Genomic DNA, 15,201 nt, shown 5'->3' on the forward strand with positions numbered 1-15,201 from the left:
ACACACACACACACAGAGCTTTAAATTAACAGTTCACACACAACAGACTTCCCACACAGAGCTCCGAATTACATACCCGTGTGCCTGCACCCACAGCTCTGACTTCACGCCCCTCCCCCCCCCACCAACACACACAGCTCGGACTTTGCTACACCCACAAGCCAAAACACACACAGCTCGGACTTTGCACGCACACAGGCCCGTGTGCACACACAGCTCTCACTACACACAAGCTAACACAGAGAGAGCTTTGCCTGCCCAGCTCGCTTACCCCCCCGCGCCCCGCACACAGGGGCACACGCACGCCAGGCCCGGCCGTGCGCGGGCGGGAGGAGACTACATCCCCCAGCCTGCCCCGGCCCGGCTCCCGGCGGAGGCGGCCGCGCGGCGCAGCCCGGGGCGTCGTGCTGCCCCCGCCTCAGGTAAAGCGTCTGCGGGAAACTTGTCCGGTCCGCTTTATGCAACAAGGGGGGGCTGGCTGAGGTCGGGGCGCCAGGCCTGCATGTGCACTGCATGCAGGGGATGCTCCTGGAGGGGAAGCAGGGCAGGGGATGCCCATGTCTTCCCCCACCCCCCGCTGTCTTTTGGGGAGTAGGCTGTTCTCCCCCGGGCACTGGGGCATGCCCCTGCCCCTGCTCACCAAGCCAGGCTGGGTCCCTGCCTGCGGGGTGATTTTTCCTCCTTGCGCCCGCCTCTTGGCACCTGCTGCTGGCTCCCTCCTTTGCCAGGACCCCTGCCTCTCTTTGCTCAGCGCGGTGGAGGACGGGGGGTGTTCGGGGGCTCCAGCCCCTGGCTTGCTTGCCTCTTTGTTTTGGGCCGGCCTCTGGACAGGGAGGGGCTGGGGGCAGTTGTTTGGCTTGGCAGCGTGCATGCCTGCCCTGGCCTTGGATTTGTGGGCTCCCCTCCCTCCTTCGGCTTCTCAGCGTGGCACGGAGGTGAGCGTGGGGAGAAGGGGGGCATTTTCTACATTTGGAGGTAACAGTGAGAGGAGAAAAAAGGCCCTTTCCCCCTCGAGCAGCCTCTGCGAGCCCAGATCTTGAGGCTGGCTCAGAAAACACAAGGCTCCATTCCCCCTCCTCCTCAAATAAACCCTCTTCTGATGATCATCAGGGGATGCACCCTGCTCCAGGTGTTGCCCTCGCCTCAGAGCAGCTGGACTTGTGCACCCTTCATTTAAACTTCCTCCTCATTTTAACCACCATGCCAATAACAGGAGGCTTCTTCATCCTCTAGTACTTACCTGGCAGGGGAAATACTATCACTACCAGGGTGGTTTTCCTAGTTGCACCCAGGGCTAACCACTTTTCTGGCACGGGTTAGTACCCATGGACGTAATGGATAGTAAACCCCCTGCTTGCTGCTCTAGTGGAAGATCTTGGCTTTATGCCCACTTCATGGAAAGCGGGGACTCCTCCCTAACTTGCTCCTGCAGCCATATGGCTGAGGGCAAGCGAAACTCAGGAACATCTGAACCCCAAGCCTCTGGGCTTGGCCCTGCACATAGGATGCCCGCCAAAAGGATTTGAGAACATCTGGAGGTCCAGGTGGAGTGGAGGATGTTTGCCGGTAGTAGGGCCACTTGCTTATGGTTCTGGACTGACTCACGGATTTGGACTTGATTTGGCTGGGTTGGATTGGAACACAAAAACTCCTCCTCTTCTAGTGCCAGGCTCAGGGCCTTGGATGATGTTTGAAGGGGTGGATTGGGCCCGGTGTGAGCCAGCAGAATGAACCGTGGGTCCATCCCTCCTTGTGCCTAAACACCAGTCCCATGGTGGTAAAATGCAAGGGGAGCCAAAGTTGATTCCCTGTTTGGGATCAGATTCCTAGAGGCGTGCAACTCTTTAGGCACTGATCTCTTCCGAGGAGGAGTAGAGTTGTCTTCACCAGAAACTTCCAGCTCACCAGAGAGAAAAGGTGGTTAGACTCTGTTCACTCACCCTTTCAGCATCCACCCTCTGCCACTGTGGGGCACAGGATACTGGGCCACAGAATACTCTGACCCAGTAAATGGCAGCTCTTATGTTCTTGTGCTCTTATGTTCCTGGCTTCCAAAAACTTAGGTGTTTCAGATCTGGGAGGGATTCATATCTGGTTTCCAATTTTGCAAGCATTGAGCCTGTCTCCTTTTTACACATGGCTTCAATTCATTCCCTTAGAAGAAAACCTCACATTGGGTCTGTGGATGGGTAGCCTGGTTCTTCTGCCTTTTAGGTTAGATCTTCCACTGTGAAAGGCAGGCAGTCAGGCTGCATGTCTCAGCCTCTTATTTCTTGTGTTTCAGGCATGAGCACCATGGAGTCACTGGAGGAGCCGTTTAGGGATCTGTTTACTTGCAAGCTTCCAGACAAAAAGTGTAACCCAAAGAAGAATGGGATAACAGGTGAGTGAGAGAGGGGAAGCAAGCTTCAGACCCAGTCATGTGATTGTGGCTGCTTTTGTTTCAGTGTGGAAGTGGGGTTGTGTGAACTCAGTGTCATGTATCTCGGCACAGAACTACCTTATACCATGTAGATATAGGCGACTAGTAGGGGGTGTACGTGCCCCCCGATGGGGCCAGTGCTTCCCAGGCGGCCGACACTGATGCTGCCGGTAGGGCTGGCGCCCCCCCAACAGGGCCACTGCGGTCGGCGGCTTCTGCAGGTGCCCCCCAGGTTCAGGAGGCACACGACACTCATGCATGTAGATGTGAGACAGTTCAATCTATACTTAACCTGAAGTACCAGGATTAGTCCCATGGACTTTGGCAGCATTACTCAGGGCAGTAAAAGTAACCACAAAAGCAGAAACGTGGCATAAGTGTGTACAGGTAGGAAGCTACCGCTGTGTAAATGGATTAGCATGACTCTGGAGTGGGGAGGCGGGGTCCTGGATCCTGGCCTTACAGAAGGTCTGAGCACTTTCTGCCGATGTCAGTGGGTGCTGTAACTGCTCAATGCCTAAAAAAATCAGTTTCTTGATATGTAGGTAGGTGCCTAAGTTTAATGTAGGGACGTCACACCATTAGACAGTTTTGGCATTAGTGTTATAACTGGTTGGGAGCTTCCAATTTGGATATAGTAAGAAATATTCCCCATATCCACAAAAGCCAGAAAAAGTTATGTTCAGAGCTCTATCCTGCAGTTCTTGAGGACATTGTTTGCCAGGGGATTTAGGGCATATGTTAAGTTCAAGATTTCGCTTTACAGGGAAGGTGCTCCCCTCAGAGTTGCACAGGACTACTTGGCTTCTGTGTTCTGCCCACATGTAACTTCCAACATGTGTGATTTCTGTGACAACAGTGGGAGACATGGCCATATGGTGGTATGACTGTTAAATCTCAGAACAGCCATGGAGACACCAAGGGGGCACTTTTCTTTAAGACCATACTGGTGCTCCTATCTTGGTATACCTAGGCCCAGGGATGAAATGCATCATACCTGATGTCTGTGATCTGTTGCTGTTCTAAGCCCTTGAAATATTAGGTATAAAGGGATCTGCCATGGATGGAGTGGAAGTTATGTTTCCTGGCCTCAGGAGAGGCACTAAGATTGTCTGAAAAGCCATGCTGGTGGCAGAGCAGTTAAAGTATCTCAGCTCCAGGAGATATCAGTTTGAGTCTTCATGTGGACTTGTGCTGAAGGCCTCTTGTAAATAAGTACCTGGTTGTTCATGGTGGTGAGTCAGAGGCAGATGTATTGCCAGCCTCTTCACTCCCTTGTGTGTGCTACTGATGGCAGAAGCCACATGCCTTAGCCATACTAGTACCAGGCTTGGCATGCCTCTGACCTTGATTGTGTTTCTAAAATGGTTGAATGGGGAGTTGAGGTAGAAACTGGCAATGGCTTAAATGTCTGCTTTGGGAAAGGGACTGCAGAACAAACAAGCATTGCTCTAGGGCTTCTGGAACTGTTAAGTTATTGAATAAACTTGATACAAGCCTGATTATCTTAAGGTCTCTCTGAGTAGGGAAAAGGTATGTCCGCTCCTTGAAGAATTGACTCAGCAAGCTCCGTTATTGTGTGCCCTCGGTCTCCTAAGCCCTACTCAGGGTGGAGACAGGTTGCCAAGCCATCACTAGCTACAGCAGTCATTCTGAACCTTTTTAGACTTAAGATGCCTCTTGGAAAAGGCTAGCTCTTAGCTTTCACTTGTTCTTTGACTATGGAAAAATAATAAAGCATTTCTTCTGTTGCAAAGAATCCAGAAAGACCACAGCAGGTTGGAATGTTTTTGACACTGTAGATTCCAATTTGAAATCTCTGGGTTTTATTTTAAGCATCACGTGTAGGTGTTTGCACACGGGATGGTGCCAATATTGTGTGGCACCTTGCAGCACCCTTTAAAAGGATCTGGCAGCACCTCAGGGTGCTGCGGCACCTGGTTAAGAAGCTCTGAGTTAGAGGCTTCTGCACTCTGGATTTCAGTGCCAGCCAGCAGAGCATAACCAGCAGCCAGTGGCTTAACAATGTGTCCTCTGCCTATCTGGATGATGTTTAGTAATAGCAGCCATGATGGGTTGCTCGTGAGTAGTTGCCATATGGGTCTGTACTGAAGGATACTTGGCAGTATGCTCTAAAGCTCTGGCTGTGCCCTTGATTTACATTTCCCCTTCTGTTTCCAGGCTTAATTGCAAAACACCTTCAGAAGACCTTTAAGATGCCCATCTCCTTGCAGCTCTCCTCATCCAAGGCTCTTTCCCAGTGCTGCACAGGTAGGTATGGATGGAAGCATGAAAAGGTTTGCCTTTCGGGATCCCTGTGCAAAGGCTGGGTAGTGGGTTCAGTATTGAGCCATCAGTATTGGGCAATTTCATGTCTGTTAATGTAGAAGGGCCCTTGTTCCTCTTGAGGTGCTATGCAGTGGCATGGTTTCACTGCCCTAATGGTAGCCTTGGTTCTATAAACTATGCAGAGGTTCTGCCTGTTATTAAATCTGGCTTCTGTAGTTCCATAGGATCTGGGAAAACTGGTATGAAGTAAAAAGATTACCTCTGACAAATGAATGTGGTGTGACCTCTTGTTAGCAGGGAAATGACTGGCTTAGGAGTTTCTGGTGGAATCGCGATGAGCTATTGCCCACAATTTAAAGGTGATTGGGGAGGCTTCTGAGGTTAATAATTGACCTGCTATTGCTGTTTATTAATGGTGTGATGAGCCTTGTAGGCTTTGATTTAGTGTGGGTGGAGACAGGCCTGTTGCCTCAGTCTGGACTTCCTACATGTTCTGTTCAGATGCTTTTCTTCTAGAACAAGAGGTTTCTGAAGCAGAGTCTACTTCTTATTCTCAGGCACATACAAGTATCTGCACAAACATGTACAGTCTGGGTTGGGTCTTTAGTACTCCTGTAACAAGATCCAGGTTGTCCCTGGGAATTTCTGAGGGCTATGCTTCCTGATCCATCAGTCTCTTAAAGTCTCAGTTGGGATCACAGATTGGTACCAGGGAGGAGATGTTAGATGCTTGGTTTCATGATCCAGGCTTCTTAAGGTCATGGACTAGCAAAGCTGTTTCTGTGTTGGAGAGGGATTTTTTTGTGCTTGCTTTCTGAGGAGCCCTATATTAAAAGAGCTTACCATAAAAGAGGAAAATCCAACTTAGAGAACTAAAATCTGAGCCTAGGGCTATGAGCTAGAAAATTGAGGCTTCTAATCCTGCCTCTGAGTGATGCTCTGAACTTCACCCTCTCAACTACTAGCGGTTCCAAAGGCTGCTCCTTCCCTGACTCCCAGCCCTCTTCCCAAATGGAAACAGAAACCTGACTGCATTAGCATAATCAGGTTAGTCACAGTGAGATGGAGGGAATGGGAGGGGGCTTCTACCCTCGTATGTCATCTGTAGCCTGCTTCCCTTCACTTTACCTCCCTTGCTTTGCCTGGGATGGGAAGAGTGAAATTGTTTTCTTGGCTGCACTTATTGCCTTTTCAGTGCTAGAGGCAGAGGAGCCCTGTTGGTACTGTGTTCTGGCTCATGGAGCCTTTCTAAGGCCTCTGAGACTAGAGATGAATGCTAGTGCTCTCATATATATAACACCCTGCACAATAACAGTACTAAGTGCTGTGCTCTTTGCAGATCAGAGTAGCAGGGAGCCAGCAAACCCACACTAAAAGACATTCTAGATACAAATAGTCTCATGGGCATAATAGTGAAATATTGAGCTATGTAGAGATGAGGAAACAGCAAGTGCATTGAGAAACAAACTGAAAGCTTTGTCTGTAGCTCTGCTGAGTCCCTTTCTGCCTTCAGCTTCAATGCCCTTCTTATGACTGGGTCCAACTCGTCTCGATGAGTTGCAGTGCACTAACGGCAGCACACTAAAAGGAATTGTCTCCTCCTACAGAATAGGCTCATTAAAATGCTTGGAGCCCTGTCTCTGTACAAGGCAGATATTTATAATGAGAGCTGTGTCTAGGAGGATTGTTCTGTTCCTACAGGCTCCTGTCCAAACTTAATGATGAACAGGAGTGAAGCACTTGAACAGAGGCCAAGGAACGTGGCCTCTGTGCCCCAGCTGCCTGTCAGGACACCTCGGACGCTCTGCTTGTCGCTCTCATCAGATGGGGATGGACAGTATGACAGCCTGGCATCACGGGACTGGCGGAAGGGTCTGCAGGCTCAGGTGAAGAGTGACTTGGGCCTATTCATGGCATGTTAGATCTTTGGTGCCAGGGAGGTGGGGCAATTCCCATTATTGGGACTGGTAGCATTTGAATCTTTTGGGGCCTTTCATGTAATGTGTTCCTGCTTTGGTGTCCCAGGCCTGCTCAACTGCTGTCCCACCTGCCACCAGAGGGCTGTTAGTCTCACCAATTACTTCTTGTCTTGCAGATGGAGCAGGCTCACAGTGGAGGGGCAGCCAGCAGCACAGGCTCCCTGGAGCGGGCATCCCTCTTCTGTGTCTCTAGGTCCAGTTCCCCAGCACAGTCTGCCATTCCCAGTCCAGTAGAACAGCTCCCCAAGGCCAAGTCCTCCAGCCAGTTCTTCCTGTTTCCGTCACCATCTTGGAACAGCAGCTCTGAAGCAGATTCCAACCCTCTGGCCTTCTCTGGCTCCAAGAAAGCTTGCAGCTATGTCTGCAGGGTGAGTCCAAAATCCAATGTACTTGGCAGCCCGAAGCCAGAAGAACCAGAGTACTTTCACTTTTCAGAGCCTGTCATTGCCAGGGTGATGGACTGCATCTACTTGGGGAACCTTAATGCAGCCTACAGTGGACGGGCACTGTGTAAGAATAATATAGATAGCATCATCGACATGAGCAACCTGCCCAGCGATCGCAGCCTGAGCATCATCCCATGCACGTGCAATCGAGGAGGACTTAGGCACAGCTGGTCCCGCCTGAAGGTAGATATCCAAGGACTTCTGGATGGGAAATATCCTGTCCTGACAGAGTCCTGCTTCCAAGACATCAATGAATGTATTGATGCCTCACTGGAGAAGAGGAAGCGAGTTCTGATCCACTGCACAGATGGCTACTCTCTAGCCCCTACATGTGTCATCCAGTACCTGATGGTGAAGCACAAAATGAGACTGATGGCAGCCTATGAGTTTGTGAGGGCCAGGTATCCCCTGAACATCCGCGAGTGCCATCAAAATTTGCTGGTGGGTCTGGAAAGGTCCCTGCAGCCTGGTGATGTCGACGTAGAGTGCTTGAAGCAGTCCATGTCCAGGAAGATGGCCTGGACGTAAGAGGACAGTCAAGCTAAGGAAATGTTGTATTACCTGTTACTAGCCCTGAAGTGGAACTGAAAAGAAATATATAGCTTAAATGTCTTCTCACTTAATGGGATGACAGTAGCTGTGGGATATTGTTAGAGGATACTGCTGGGATGGGTTTCAGAAGCTGTGACCATCCCTGGCAGGACCTCCAGTAGCCATAGTGAGCAGAAGTGGATTGTGAGGAGGGAGATCTCTCAGGGAAACGCTTCTCCAGTAATTCTGGATGGGGACAATGCAGGGGACGAAGAGAGCCTCATGGTGAGGCCAGTGGGCCTGTGTGCCAATAAGATTCTGAAGTTGGTGTGCCTAGCCATGAGGTGATTCTGTAAATCAGACAGAGGTAGCACACAGGTTTGCTTGGTGATCCTGAGTAGACCTTTTTAATGATCATACCGTCTATTCCTCAGGAAATCCTGGTTCTTGCAGAGGGCATCATCCCCGCTCCCAGAGCAAAGCCTCCCAACAGGACTAGGCGGGGTGGATACATAGTTCTGGTCAATTAGATGTGCTTCACTTGAAAACAGGCCTCAGTTCTGGTATTCTGGAATTGTGTAGGCAGGCAGGCAGGCTTCCCTCAGGCTATGAAAGATGTCGCAAGAGTGTCCTATGGTGCCTCATTGCTTTTACTATATGACCCCAAGTTAAGTGCCTAGAGTGTGTGAAGTGCTTTATGGGACAGGTAGAAGATACAGGCCCTGTCCCCTAAACAGTAGATAAGATAGGATGCAGAAGATGAGATAATCAGTAGGCTTAGGGGCAGGAAGAGAAGAGTTATAGCAATAGCAACAGGTGATTTCCTAATGTGTGCCAGTCAGCCTAACTTCCCACCACTCCCAGCAACATCTGCATGTGAATTCCCCAGCACCTGGTTTATTAATGCCATTATCAGACCTACTGGATTGGGCGACAGAGGTGTATCTCTAGGTCTTATCCTGGTTTGAGTCTCAGACTGGTGGAGCCAGGACTGAGATCTTATTGGAGCCTCTGTCATGTCCATCCTGAATGCCTGTGGTATATCTGTTATTCTGGAGATGCAACATACCTTCAGCAGCTCCACAGAAACTAAACATGGTTCCTAAAAATTCATCTATCCATTTCTTGTTAGGTTGGCTTTTGTCTCTTTTGGCAGTTGGTAACTTCACCAGTAACTTGGAGCAAAGCTCCTCTTCTAAAGGACCTGTTTGGAGTTCACTTATGTTTTCAGCAAGGTTTAACAAGCTTTTCCTTGTTCACACTTTGGCAAGCACTTGCTTTTTTTGGTGCCAGAATTTCTCAGATTTGAACAGTGTTGGTTTCTGATCAGTTGTCTGTTTTATTCTGATGCTTGTTGGATTTCCATCTTGTATTTGGATTCAGGTTTAAGTGTCGTTTTATATATCCAGAGCATCTTAGAGTTCCACCTCACACTTCATGGCTGTCTTTTTTTTAAGGAGGAAACCTGCACAGAGGTTGATGACCTGTGAGGGCCTTCTTTGTCTTCACTGCTAGAGACCAGATTAGTTAAGTAAGTTTGAGGATATAAATATGGGCTCTCCCTTCCAGCTGCACTTTCTCCCCCAACAAAGAGCAGAGCAGGCTCCTCCCTTCTGGCTGCTCCTCCTCCTTCCTGGCCCCTTTTTGAGCAGATAGTCCTATAATAAATAAATCAATATTTGTAGTTTGCAAAAGTTATGGAGGGGTACCTTGAGTCTAAAAAGGTTGAGAATCCCTGATTTAAAACATTGAAGTAATGGGAAAATCTGTTTCTATGACCTCAGTCCTCCTTATCCTTTCAAGCCAATGTCTGAAGGTGCAACATGGTAACAAAACTGTCTTTATATTTTTAATTAAAAGTCTATTCCTATGCTGTATACCCAGACTCTTGTATTGTTTTTATGGCTTGGCCAAGATGCAAGGCACTCTTGGCCTGTAGTATACACAGGAATCCTTGAGGTGCTATGGGTGGTGCATAAAAAGTATCCTCCCGCAGTGTAGGAATGCATTGGGTTGGCCTGATGTCTGCACAGGACCTGTATGCAGTCAGTTTCTGAAATGGGTAGTTCTGCACACAGCACGAATGTTCTTAGCTGAAGAAATTGCTATAGAGGCTTTGGAGATGTTAATAAAGATTTGTTTATACAGGGAGAATGTGGTTTGTGTGGTTGATGTTAACATCTTTGCTAAGAGTCTGGCTTATGTAAAAGGAAACCATGTATTTAGAGTTAGTTCTGCTGTTGCTACCTCCTCATTTCTGTCCCTTTTTGCTCCTAAGGGAGTATCACTGCAAAGCAGCCTTCTGCAGCTGAGGCAGAAGACTTCCCCAAAGTTCTCCTTGCTTTCCTGGAGATACTGGGATCCTCTATAGTAACCAGGTGACCTCACTTAAGTCTTGTCTGTGCTACCATTTTTCTTCATTTTCCCCACAGTTGCACTGCAGCCAATTAATCTCCAGTGCTGGTAGCCATGCTGGGACATTAGTGCAGAGCAGTGGTTTGCAAACATTTTTCATATGCAGATCCCTAAAAAATTTTGCATGGAGGTGCAGACCCTGTTGAATTGTCAGCATAGGTATTCACATACTTTTGATAGATCACAGTCATCTTTTGCAGATCCCTTAGACCAGGAGTTTTCAACTTTCTTTAACAAGTGTACTCCTTCTGCCTCAAAGTTTCAGCTCATGTACCCCTTTATATTTTTTGCTTGGTTTTAATAGGTGGGGGGGAAGATTGAGGGCCCTCGTGGTGAGGGAGGGGGTGGGGCTGGAGCTGGGGCAGGAGCAGAAGAAGGTGCTGCACAGCTGGGGTGGAGTGTGGGCCAGAGCCATGAGAGCAGTTCGTCCGGGAGGCGAGACACATACATACACAGACACAGATGGAGATGCAGACAGACGCATGGAGATGCGCATACACACAGCAGGTATGTGTTCGAGTCTCACCCCCTGGCTGGTTGGGTGATGCGTGTGCAGCCTGCAGAGGGGCACCACTGCCCTCGCCTCCCTAGCCCTGCACCTGGGGGTGGGCGCAGAGAGCAAGCTGAGGTGGAGGGCAGGGAGGCACCATGGTGTGCTGCATGCAGCTGGCAGCACTCTGCGTGCCCCTCCCCACCAGAGGAAACAAAGTATGGGAACGCAACAGGGAAGATGCCACTGCTGCACCATGGGGTGCACTTTGTCCCCACCCCCCTGCATGTATCCCCTACAGCCTTTCTAAGTACCCCTGGGGGTACACGTACTCCTGATTTACAACCTCTGCCTCAGACATCTGCAAACCCCCGGAGGTCTGCAGACGACAGGTTGAAAACCACTGGCATAGACTGATACAATACAGTGTGATGTAGATTGAATTCAGGTGTCCCAGCCTGGGGAACATATTCAGCCGTTGGTCTCCAGCCTGCTCTGAGCTGAGTAAGACTTGGATGGCCTGTCGACACCAAGTGCTTCTCTCACCACTACCAGTGGTGGAGCAGCACAAATGGGAAATGGGATTGGAATAATCCTAGCATAGAAAAGCTGATGACCTAATGGAGGGGTCTGATGCTAGGAAGAAGGGGGATGAGCAGTTTGTGTGCTAACCTCAGTTTAAGACACCTGGGTTCAGTTGCCTGCTCCACAGTGAGTTTCCTGTTAAGGCTTTGGATAATTTCTACATGAGTAGGACACCTAAATACTGCTGAGGAGCAGGACCTAGGCCTCACTGTAGCTCTGAGTCCCATCATCCAGCTTCCAGTGCTGCTCCTGGATGCAGAGCTGACCCACAAGCCACACATTGTATGTGCTGGACAGGCCATGAGCTGTACACGGTGCCTACCCTGGCCAGCCCAAGACACGACCTGTATGTGGTGCCTGCTCTGGGATCCATGCAGCATCATGCACCAACACTGGCCAGTCAGGGACCTGTGCCACCTGTGGTGCCAATCAGCCAGGACTGTGTCTCATACAGCACCTGCCCCAGCCAGTGCAGGACCACACTGCACATTGTGCCTGCTTCAACCAGTTCAGGACCTGTGCTGCATATGGCTTCTGCCCTGGACCTGCTAGGGCAGATGCCATGTATAGCCTAGGTCTCAGAGCAGGCACTGTATGTGCTGCATCCAGCATGTGGGGGGTGCCTGGGCCCTATTTGGCCTGCAGGGCCAGTCTCGTACCATTCATCTGGCCTGTGGTCAGGGCCACTCATCCAGCCTGATGAGTTTGACACCTGGGATAAGCAATTTGGATACTACAGTAACAGGCATCAAGTGAAACCTTGGGTAGTTAGAGAAGAGATTCTGCTTCTGGGGGAAGGTAATGGAAAACTTCCACAAACTTCAGTGGGACAAGGATTGGCCAGGTGGGAAGAAGCAGCAAGAGGAGCTGATTTAAGATTGTCAGCCATAGCTTATTGCTTTGTCAAGACAAAGGGCTTTGATGCCAAAATTGGGGGTAGAAAAGTAAGTCCATTAGAAGACTGGCTTGTACACGGCCCCATTTCTCTTCTTGCAGCTTCTCCATCGTCAACATCCACATACAAGTCAAGACATGGTAAATCAAGAAGGTGTTGTTGAAAACTCTGTCTTTCAACAAGATATGTATTCCTTTCACTTCTTTCTGTAAAGCAGAGCCAGGCTGAGCTGTGCAGGCTGCTGCAGGTGGTTTGGGAAGGTGCCAGTTGTTGCAAGGTTTCAGGAGGGTGCATGAGTCACAGTGGTCAGCTTGATTATTAGACCAAAGCCATCAGTTCTGCACTTCTCACTCCGATGACTGAGGGCCAATCCCAAGAGAAAGACAGGGTGAGGGGGAAGTACATCTCAGCACCGATGCTACTGCTTTGCCAGCAGATGGCGCAAAGATGTCACCTTCCTAACATGACCCAGGCAACATGAAAACCACATTTGTCATACATGTCTGTGTTCGTGTGACTGTTGCTGCTTTACTGGCAGGTAGCAGAGTTTGCATGGAGTCCTGGCATGATATTTTATATTTAAAAGAACAGTAAAGCTAGTAGCCATCCTTAGTGCAAGGTGCATTGCTTGTGCAATGGAATGAAGATCAGGTCCTGTGTTCCCTGTCTGCCCATGGCCTAGCTCAAATCAGGCCCTGATCCTTAACTGAGGTTCTTAGGTGTTACTGTAATAGGAACAGTAGTAGAGAAAAGAATCTGCCTCTTCTCTGAAAAATGACTTCCCAACCAACGTTTTTTTAACAGGGCTACAAGGACGAGCAAGTTTCTTATGTAAGATTAAAGGAACTGCAGCTGGAAAAGAGCAGATAGTATGAAATGAAGCAAAAGAACAACTTTAAAACAGTGTCTTAGTTTAACCAACTGAACACAGGGCATGCCTTAAAATCTACTGATGTTAATTAACCCTACTCCATGCTGAAGATAGCCTCCATCTTCTGGAGGAGGCACTGCCAGGATCTCTGCCCTCAACAGCTTCTTCGTGATACAGAGGCAACTTCCCTGGTTTCTCAATGCTGTTCCTGTCCCATGCTGAGGATAGGCCCCAGGGATCTGAGTACAACTGTATGCTCACCCACTTCTGTGTATGTATACCCGGTGCAGAGTACACCCGGTCATCCTCATAGAGCTAATAATTCTAGACTTTACCCTTCTGCTTACCCAGGCAATTTTCTGGCCAGCAATGACAGGGGTCCATCTCCTTCCCTTCTCATGGTCAGCAGTCTTCTGATAAGGTTAATATTGTTTCCATGTATTTCCAAGAGCCCCACAATAGGTTTACAGCCCTTGGATGAGATTCTCAGCTGCTACAAATTAGCAGTACACTGTTGATTTCAGTGGAGTCTTGCTGATCTTTTTTTTTTCACACCAGCCGAGGGTCTTGTCCTGAATGATAGTGATATGTTACTTATAAAGCCATAAATGTTTCTTGTCTTTCAGCCCCACTCCCACCCATGCCTCAAGATGGTTTCTTGTTTTTTCATTGAAAATGTCCCTTCCAGACTGAAGCATATGCCATTGGCTAATACGGCAAGATATTTCCCTTAGTAACCATGCAGAAGACTTTCTGTTCCTCTATAGCACAGCAGACATTGGTGACTGTGGCTGTCTTGATGGTGAGAAAGCTTGCAGCAGTGAGCCTATTGCTGACGGCAAAAGCCTTGTTTATTTTAGTGGTTTGCAGCCCTGAGTCTAATCAACTCTGGAACAGCAGGAAGCCAGGGGAAGCCTACGTGGGTTAGAGGGTCCGGAAGTGACAGTCTGGCCTGGCTTTGTAATGTTTGCTGGGTGAGCTTGGGTGAAGTGCTTAGCATCTGTTTCCCTGCTTGAAAGACTAAAACAGCTCAGACCTTCCTTTCAGAAGTGTCTGGAGACTGATGGATAAAATGTGCTAAATGTGGAGGGGTAAACTCCTGGCCCCATTGTCATGAGGAGGAGCTTTGTTCTTGACTTCACTGGTAACAGGATTTCACCTCAGTATCTGACCATTTCTGTCCCATCTCTTTGTTAGCCCTACTGCAGTCAAATTCTCCTGCCGTGTTCACTATCATCTCTGAAATGCCTCCAGTGAGATGCTTGCAGTAAATCAGCTGGAGAGAAAGCCAGCACAGGCTCCATCATACTGTGCTGCAACCTGCCCCTCACCATAAGCTGTCAGTAGATGGTCTGCTGCATGGACTGGGTCTCCTTGGACACCTCTTTATACTGGGTAGGACTATATATGTCCATACACAGAGAATATATGAGGGAACTCAGCCTGGTATTACAAGCAGCCCCATGCACCTTCAGAACAGCTGCAAGCCTTTGTGTTCCTTCATTCGTGGCATGGTTTGGACCATGGTTTTTTTCCTGGATGTCAAAGCTGTAAAGGAAGAGTTGTCTTTTCTTTTCCACCAGCCAAGTGCCAGTCCTGGATGATGCTGATACATTGCTTATAAAGCCATGGACCTCTCTTGCTTTCCAGGCCCCCTCCCACCCATGCCCCACAAGATAGTTTTTCTATTGAAAATGTTACTTCTAGACTGGAGAAAAAGCCATTTGCTACTAGGGCTCCAGCTTGCTTCTAAACGTGCTACTCATATGTCCCTTACAGGGGGAACTGAAGTGGTGGATTTTGACCACGTGATGTGTAAGTGCAGATGTGTGACGGCAGAGCAGAAAGTTACCTTACTATCGTTTGAGCCTTGCCCCAAAGCCAAGCCAAAGTCACCTTTCACTGGCCCAGCTCTAAACAGGTACCTGGTTATTCAGGGTTGGTGGAGCACCTGTTGACACTGGTGTGTCTTAACTATGCTCACCCAATGGGCCTGTAGGCTTGGGTGAACTTCTGATACTTAAGTTCAAGGAAACATATTAAAGGTGTGGCTTGCTCTGGTTCATAGAATCATAAAACCATAGAAGTCAGGTCGGAAGGGACCTTGTAGATCTTCAAGTCCGACCACCTGCCTGGACAGGAGAAAAAACTGGGCTCAAATGACTCCAGCCAGGTAGGCATCAAGCCTCCTCTTAAAGACCCCCAGGGTACGAGCCAGCACCACTTCCCTTGGAAGTTGCTCCCAGATCCTAGCCACCTTAACTGTGAAGTAGTTCTT

The 15,201-nt window shown here is 49.0% G+C and overlaps 1 protein-coding gene across 1 annotated transcript; it reads left to right on the top strand.

Moving 5' to 3' along the window:
* Positions 1 to 295: 295 nt before the first annotated feature.
* Positions 296 to 9,811, top strand: LOC149871413 (uncharacterized). Its single transcript, XM_090032471.1, has 5 exons — positions 296 to 422; positions 2,285 to 2,383; positions 4,604 to 4,693; positions 6,413 to 6,597; positions 6,807 to 9,811. Exons 2-5 carry the CDS (start codon positions 2,287 to 2,289, stop codon positions 7,662 to 7,664), a joined length of 1,230 nt encoding a protein of 409 aa, XP_089888597.1. The 5' UTR covers positions 296 to 422; positions 2,285 to 2,286; the 3' UTR covers positions 7,665 to 9,811.
* Positions 9,812 to 15,201: the final 5,390 nt, after the last annotated feature.

This window comes from Crocodylus siamensis, chromosome 2 (assembly GCF_052110815.1).
Source record: "Crocodylus siamensis isolate JL-2025a chromosome 2, ASM5211081v1, whole genome shotgun sequence".
In the NCBI taxonomy this organism is placed as follows: Eukaryota; Metazoa; Chordata; order Crocodylia; family Crocodylidae; genus Crocodylus; species Crocodylus siamensis.